At 41.4% G+C, this 8,618-nt stretch overlaps 1 protein-coding gene and 1 pseudogene across 2 annotated transcripts in view; one reads left to right on the forward strand and one right to left on the reverse strand.

The window, feature by feature from the left end:
* The first annotated feature begins 329 nt into the window (after window positions 1-329).
* Window positions 330-6,892, forward strand: LOC145466309 (uncharacterized; annotated as a pseudogene). Its single transcript, XR_014041867.1, has 4 exons — window positions 330-2,147; window positions 4,378-4,818; window positions 5,681-5,844; window positions 6,557-6,892. The product of XR_014041867.1 is annotated as an uncharacterized LOC145466309 (transcript).
* Window positions 6,893-8,315: 1,423 nt separating this feature from the next.
* LOC145465486 (TNF receptor-associated factor 4-like) overlaps window positions 8,316-8,618 on the reverse strand; it is a 6,800-nt gene continuing 6,497 nt past the window's right edge. The window contains exon 8 of the mRNA XM_081449271.1: window positions 8,316-8,606. Coding sequence (XP_081305397.1) covers window positions 8,319-8,606 — 288 coding nt within the window. The 3' untranslated portion in view covers window positions 8,316-8,318. The remainder of the gene's footprint in view (window positions 8,607-8,618) is intronic.

Consider the following 8,618-nt stretch of genomic DNA (forward strand, 5'->3'; position numbering starts at 1 on the left):
TTGTCCTAAATATTTTGTAACCTGTTAAATCCAACTCAACGATTTCCTACTCAATTAATGTCCTGTTTTATCTGATCTAAAGATGCTCTACCCCATCAATATTTCTCCTAAATTTCTTGCATCCTATTAACTTTTTACCCAAATATCCAGTATCCTGAAAACCCCTAATAGGGCCTCACTGATGAACTGATAAAGCTGATCAAGATACACAGATCATAATCTTTTGACCTGATACTGTCTATCGTTTCCGTTTTTATTTTTTTTATTTATTTTTTTTAATACACGACCCCCCCCCCCCCCCTCACCTACCCTGTAAAAATAACCTAGAAAATACCTGCAAGCAGAAGCTCATGTTCAAATCATTCTGGGAAAGCCAGTAACTAGTTTAGCCACAGAAATGCGCAAAATGGCTTTAATGTCGGTTACATTTTCACTTCCTACCCACCATACCCCTACCCGTTGGAATGCGCATTTGTCAAATGTAACGCAATCTGTGGAATAATGGCGGATGCATAACAGATCAAAACAGAACTGAGCTTAAACGAGTTCTTGATGAGAATCCTCGATTAAGAGGAGGATTTTAAAGGCTGCTAACAGACTTCTGAGTCAGTTAGGATCTCAGAAAATTGTTAAACTTCTTGTAAACGGCGGCTTATGAGGCGAAAGACAAATAATATTGATAGATGTTATGAAGCGGGCTTCGGAGAGTTGAAATCTGCTTAACCGTGGCGATGTCTGAGAGTGATTTCGTACACTAATCACCGAAAATGTGGCTGAAACAAACTGGAAATATAACATGAGGCATCGTGGAACATCCAGTTGTCGACATGTCGCGAGGTAAGTGGAATATGTCATTATTTTCTTTGTGCATCGTTATTTTTACGTTATTATGCTAATTAGGACGGCGGTCTTTGTTGACAAAAGCACAGCTTAAACTTCTTCTTCTAACATTTTACAGTTTTAACTGCCCCAAAATGTTATTGCATGTTTTTACAGGTGAGACATTGCTCTTTAAGTGGAGGGTAGTTTTGGGATCTCAAGTGATGTACTTTTGGCGATATTTTCCTTTAAACTTCGCCTTTTTTGTGGCGCTTCATCAGTAGTCCGAAAGGGAAGAAATTTAAAATTCTGTAGAAAAATCAGGTGATGATCAAATTGCCAAAACAGCCTCTCAATGTAACAAGAAACATTTGCTTGTCTCGAATAAAGGGTTTTTACCCGGATTTAGATCGTTTTCTTTGTATGGCAAATTGTTAAAAATGTGCCCTAAAATGGCCGCTGAAAGCCCTCTCAGAGGGGCAAAACCAAGATGGTGGCCCCAGCGCTAAAATACGAATCGAATTGAACTGAAAGTTATATTTTTGTGAATCACTTATCTAGACCATTCATCTGAGAAAGTTTGAGGAATTTGATTTTTTCTGGTCCAAATGGCCATAGTTGAAAATTACAGAGGGCGCCTCTTAATAATCTTCCACATATACTAACACAGCCTACATCTCATTAATCCCCAACATACCCACACAGCATACATCACATTAATCCCCCACATATACCTACACAGCAATACATCTCATTAATCCCCCACCAAGAGATTCTCAAGGTAAGAGAGTGAATCCCCCATATAGGTCCTCTAACTAAGGTAATCCCTCTTAAGTTATTTGTAGACCTTGTACCCAGTTCTTCCGGGGATGTTACTCGCGCGTTGCGTGGATGTTTTCGTGGAGGATCTGTTCATGTTTCGTTTTGTTTCGTTTCGTTTCAAAGCAATGGAAAACTTCCAACGCTGTGGGGATGTCTTCTTTGATTATTTGATTACAAGCAAAGGAGCTTCGGTTCTCGGTATGTTTTAATACATTTCGAAACTTTAATAGGAGTTTAAATAAGAGAAGGATGTCCCCTACATAAACAATACTAATAGTCTACGAAACAACCTCGTCTCAGTCTTCACGCGTTCGACTTTCGGTGAACTTCACGACGGTTTTTCGGATGGTTTCCGCGCATCTTTTCAGTAGATTTCAGGCAAGATCCACTGCTTATACAGTAAAGCGAAAGCGAAGAACATCTTCTTAGAGGGATTCCTATAAAGAAAACGTTGGAATTCGTTTCCTACAAAGCAAAGAACCCTCTTTTATTTCCACTCTATACAGGTGAGTGCCGAGTAAAATATTGTTTGTTATTGAAAGCGAACTGAAAAAAATACGCAGTGGCTATTCGTACGGCACCCGTACGGCGACATGTATTTGCTATCCGTACGGGAGTCAGAAGATTTCATTGAATTCTCTGTAATTGCTGATTCTCCTTATCCAAATTATTATATTTACCTTTAGGAAAAATAAGCGGTTCCAATGAGTGCCGTTTCTTTGAGCCAGATTAATTTGCGTACTCTCTGCATTCCGTAGAAGACGCAGTTTCAGTCAGCGTTAGGTAGTTCTTTTCGTATTTAGTCCGTTTACTCGCGGTTAGTTTACCGAAGGATGGATGCTTCGAACGTTCTCTCCTTCCAAATCAGGTGAGGGATACATGCACACTAAATCTTGCAACGCAAACTGGTCCACGAAAATACGGCTGGACAGGTATTGTCTGAGGAAAGTGTTCAACTATGACATTCAAAAACACTGAGGTTAGCGATTCTTAAATTTAATGGTAACTGTTAGTTATACTCGAGGAATCCCGTATGAATAGCAGACACCAGTCGCTGTACGGTCCCTTCTTATCGCATGACATGTGCGTGAGTATTAACTAGCTCGGAAAAAAATTGAAGTGTCGCGAGTGGGTCGTTCGCTTTGTGGGAAAAATTCCAGTATGAATAGCAAAAATGCGAATAATTCGTACGGGACTACCAACAAGAGCTCCAAATTCATAGAAGTTCCAAGTTGTCACTTACCACCCGATCCAAGTCAATGTATTCTACGTTTTGAAAAGGCTATTAGAAATTCTTTTCGCACTTTTTCAACCTACAGTGTACTTTGTAGCCAGTAAATCTGTGAACCAGAGGTAGCGTGACATGTGCGTGAGTATTAACTGGGTCGTTTGCTGAGTATGCAGAGAGTACGCAAATTAATCTGGCTCAAAGAAACGGCACTCACTGGGATCGCTTAATTCTTCTTAAGGTAAATATGATAATTTGGATGAGGAAGAATCAGCAATTACAGAGAAATTCAATGAAATCTTCTGACTCTCGTACGAATAGCAAATACAAGTCGCCGTAGTCGGGTGCCGTACGAATAGCCACTGCGAAAAAAATCTTGTTTGTTAAAGAAAGCGAAGAGGTCGCCGTCAACCTAACACTGAATTAAACTTATATAGGCATCCAGAAAGAATGATCTTGGTACACAATAAAATAGGACGAGAGATAGATCAAGAAAATCATAAGATTACCATTAGGATGTTTCATTTTCCGTGGAAATTCGCTTGTTATAAAGGAAGCACATCGGCACTGTCGAAGAAGACGCGCCGCTGTAGAAAACAAAGAATCGAAAAATGAACAAATTTGTTACTTCCATTTTGAATATTGTTGAATCATTTTATTGCAGAAAATTATTTTATCCTTTAAAGGAAACGGTAGTTGTTTCAGCACCAGAAGTGTAATAAATCTCCTGAATGTAATATTCAAAATTTCAGTTTGTGGGAATATGCAAATTGGGCGTCTTCTCTAGGGCATATTTAATTCAAAGGGAAATTCCCCGAGAAAGGTAAGATCAAAAGATTCTCGCCGAAATTATTTTCTCTGCTCAAGTTTTTTTGTGAATTGCACATTACAAGTATGAAAATTAATCCTTACTGACTGTTGAACCTTTGGCCCATCCGGATGCGTTGTCGTTTCAAAACAAAATAAATTAATTTCGACGCGCCTACCATGCTCGTTGAAACGATCTTTAAACCATTTCGTTTTTATCGAAAACGCGTACATTGAAAACGCGGTCTAGAGTGAGACATTTTAAAACAAAGTCCTGTCTTATAAGTGGAGAACGAAAACGGAGCGTTTGAAAAACACCAAGCTGAATTTGCCTGCCAAGTCACTGCCATTTCTACCGACGGGTTGAAACTGCCTGCCAGTTCGAATCCACTCAAAAGTGCAAATTAGTACTCGAAGGCTTCCCCCCCCACCCCCCACCCCCCAATACACACATGTGCACATCCTCTCATTTTTGAGTTGTCAATGAATGCTCTGGGTAATGGTCACGGAGTAAACCTTGCCACTTTAATAGGACCTTCAGCCTAACTGGTTAGTAGTTCTACCGAAACGCGACAGAGTGCGCCTAGACTCAGACAAAATTTAATACCTCTGGGTTTTACTGGAGCCATTTATCTATTAAAGTTATGTATTAACTAAGGCAAAGCCACGTAAACCTTTCCTTGCTTGCTTGGAACCTACAGCGTGTTACGGTGATATTGCTGGCATGGACTACATTGGCACTATGGAGAAGGTTTTGACGGCCTTGAGGCAATTAACGTCTTTGATAACTCCACTGTGCAGTGAAAATGGGGACTCCTTTATCCACATGGTGAACAGGTTTGTACAAAACGCCACTTCCGCATTAGAGCAAATGGAACAATACACGAAGAAGCAATTGAACTTAATGCTTGGTTGCATTTTATCCACCGCATGGCTGGTTGTACAAAACATGTCATCAAACGCGGCTTTTGACGCCATCAAACGGGTCACTCGGGAAGTCCGAAGTATGTTCGACGGCCGGATGCCTGAATATATGGTGCGTGATTATGATGTGCTTGAACGCTTTTAGCAGCTGCGTCAGAGAAATTGACAGGCATCCAGTCTACATGTAATTTACTGTTGGGGGAGGTAAGCGGAACCCTGTCTAATAATTAATGTGCAGTTATAATTTTACAGTTACAGGTGGTACTAGAGTTCAGTCACGGTATTATTAGTTATGTTGGCCCCGGATTACCCTGGATGCCAGTGTTTTCTTCTTGTTGTTGTTTTCGTGGCGAAGCCGCTATCAGTGAGAGGCAAAGCCGGGATCGTGGCGAGCAAGAAATCGCGGCCACAATCGGGGTTTCGGTTTTGATAGATTGTGCTCGCAAAAGTAGCGCAATATGCTACTAGCAGTGCTCGTATATTTCTAAAGTTGCGCTCATGATTGTGCTAGCTTTTGTAAATTATGCTCGTTTCAGGAAAAAATGCAGAAATTATACTTCTACTTTTTACTCTGGGAGGCGCGCTCGTCAGTGCGCTCGACCCCGGAGCGAGCGGTCCAGGTTCGAGCCCTGGCTGGGGACATTGTGTTGTGTTCTTGGGCAAGACACTTAACTCTCTCAGTGCCTCTCAGGTTTATAAATGGGTACCGGCGAATTTAATGCTTGGGGGTAACCCTACGATGGACTAGCATCCCATCCAGGGGGAAGTAGAAATACTCCTGGTCACTTCATGCTACTGAAACCTGTATGGACTGAGTTTGTAGTCACCTACTTTTCCTCCTGATAATTAATTTTAATTCATATATTTATATATTTTTTAGTTCTGTGTTTTGTGTGGAAAATAAATTACAAGAAGTCAAAAAATATCTAACTTCTGCTTGGTTAATAACGAACGCATAAATAGGTTATAAAGGACAATACAGAAGTTACCATGGAAACATTGGCGAAGCGCCACTTTTAAAAATTAAAACCCAGCCAGTCGGTTTTTCTTTCTCAGGCCAAATTGTTTGGAATAACTTAGAAAAAAAACGGATAAAAGCCGTCTCAGGGCTTCAGCTGATATCAGAGACTGCGAGCAAAGTTTGAACAGCGCGCACGAGATCATAGAGTTGTTACAAAGAAAAACCTCAGAACAGTTGGTCGAACTTGGCCGGGATTTGGCTTTTTTTGCAGCCTTCTCAATAGGTGAGAATATTTCATAATAGGATGATTTTAAGAGGATTGAAAGAACACCTCAGACCAGTTCGCTGTAAACCGGCTAGAGGCAAACGAAACCTACAGTATGCATGAGTCGAGAGACAAACCCTATCTCGGTGAGCTTCGCGGAAGCTTTTGTCGCATGCAGTAAAAAGAACTGAGCATGCGAGAATATAGGCATCATCTGCCTAACACTTTCGTCGACTCTCACAACTGTTTGGGTAGGTTCAACTTCGATGAAAGCACAGACCTAAAGAGTTGATGGTCATTTTTATTGCGATGGATCAACTCTTGACGACTGTTTCGTTCCCGGTGACTGCCAAATAGCCACGACTAATTCTGAAGATTGTTTAAAGATTTTCTGTCGGAAGGTTTAACGAAGTCTAATGGAGGTTTCTGAACCGTGCTGTATTCTCTCCAAAAAACATCAAATATACTAGCAAACATTTTTCCATTTCAAATACTTATGCTTCAATCTTAAATTCTTACATGATCTTTAACCACGAGAGGGTAAGAGGGTTAATCCCCTAAATAGGCCTTAATCCCTCTTAAGTTATTTCTAGACACGGTCTCCACTTCTTTGGCGCATATTATCACCACGAGTGTTGCGAGGATGCTTTCATGGAAGATGAAACGCGTGTAAAGTCGCATGGGCTGTCTATTTGAGCAGAAACCTGAATCATCTCTTATTTAAACACAGGTCTTGGTTTTAGTGCTGCCAGAGCCCTCCAGGCGGGAGCCAGGCTGACAGGGGGCATCTTGAGCTGCGCTGGTGTGGGTGGTGCACTAGCTTGTGTCGCGATCGGAAAGAAATTCAGCGACCACTTTGTCGTTTGGGAAGAAGTCAGGAACAAGCGCAGCCAGTACCGTCAATTAAGCACCCGCCTGGAGTGCCTCAAGGAAACGGTTGAGAGGGATCTGAAGGCAGGAATCCTACTCACTAGTATGCCTGACTTGGAGAAAGCGATAATCTTGTCGCTGGCATTTTTGGTCGCCTTTGGAGGCATACTGTTCGCCTATATTCTTGTTAAATGAACTGTACAATGAAACGACAGCATGTTGTAAGTAGGGTATGGAACTATAGGAAGACTTAGCCTTGCATACGGTGGCTGCGCCCGCAGTACGAACGGCAGTGAAAAACCGAGCTGTCTTACTCAAACGACTCGATAATAGTCTTTTTCTTCGCAGCTAACAAAAAAATAATAACAAATAATAACACAACTATTTATCCCACCCGGCGACACTCAACGCGCGCCGAGCGCCGAGGGACAAGTGCCAAACGTTGAGCGAGTTGCCGGACGCGGGCGACCCGGTTTTGGCGACAAATTAAAAAAGTTTCGAGACACAAAATGTTTCATATTTTTCACCTTTCACAATCTGATATGGTTTTCGCAATTATAAATCCATTTTCGTGAATACTCATTCAATGTCGTCGTCAGTGAAAAAAGTTGCCCGACGTCAATGCCTTTCCTGTTAACATACATTAACATCAGGACAGTACAGTATTGCCCGTCTGCTGAATCCTGATTGGTCAATTCAAAGTTCAGGCCCACCAGCCGTATGCAAGGAGAATTCAGTGTTAAATATCAAATAACTACGGTATTGTCACGTCAGTTTCGGACTATCGCTCTTTCAGCATCAGCTGCCAGTAATCATTTGGCGGATTGGCCAACACACTTTTATATAAATGTCGTATTTATCTTGAGATTTTACCCTGCTTTGACATGTGTGTTAAGCTTTTAAGTGGGTTGATACTATGAAAATAAATTGAATTCGGGGTACATGGGAGAGACTTCCATTCTAAAGGAGCAGGAATGCTTCAAGATTTCTTGCCTGATCGATTCATTATATATCGTCGTTTAACACATGGCAGTATTTCGCCGCCAGGATAAGATGTTTTACGTGAAATGAGATCCATTTTTTTGGCAGTATTAGTTTAAGTTTTAGGAACACTTCCAGCCGTAAAAAGCAGTTAATTAGTCAGACGTTTTTGAATGCAGTTGATATAAGAATTGTATGCAATTTTCTCTTGTTGTTTGACATTAAATATAACATTATGAACTGCTGTTTTGTTTTTTACTACTACTAACAATAATATTGAATCAGTCAAATAACTAGAACATTCAACTCAAAATTCAGTTCTTTAAATAAATCGCAGAGCGTTCTCGTTCTCGTTCTGGTACCCAGATCCTACTCAGATGCTGTTATCGAAGATCGCCCGGGCACAAGAGCTTTAGGGTGCGTTCCTTTGGGGTGATCCGGATTAGGATCAGTGATCCAAGATTTGTCTGGAACATGGCGCATCAAAGGAACCGATGAATCCATGACCAGAGTGGATTCATCGGTTCCCTTGATGCGCCATGATCCAGACAGATCTTAAATCGCTGATCCTGATCCAGATCACCCCAAAGCTTGAACGCACCCTTAGTCTTGCAATAGAGATTGATTTCGACCGACAATTCTCACACTCTGAAGAAGCTAGAAGGGGGCTGTTTTAGAGTCACGTTGAACTTCAGAAAAACTGTGTTATCCTTGCAGTAGGCACTGGCACATATGTCCTCTTGGAGAACGAATCTTCGTGCTCCTTTACCGAGCTGTCTGTCGGCACATGGTCGTGAAATACTCTGAGGCTCGAAGTTTGCCGAGATGTCTTTTCTGTCCTTGTGCTCGTCTCGTTGATCTAGCAGAGTGAATGTGTATCTCGGATATATTGGCCATTTGTGAATGGAGTCGTATTCACCAACTTGAACCTATAAAACAGA

This window comes from Orbicella franksi, chromosome 13, assembly GCF_964199315.1.
Source record: "Orbicella franksi chromosome 13, jaOrbFran1.1, whole genome shotgun sequence".
Lineage (NCBI taxonomy): Eukaryota > Metazoa > Cnidaria > Anthozoa > Scleractinia > Merulinidae > Orbicella > Orbicella franksi.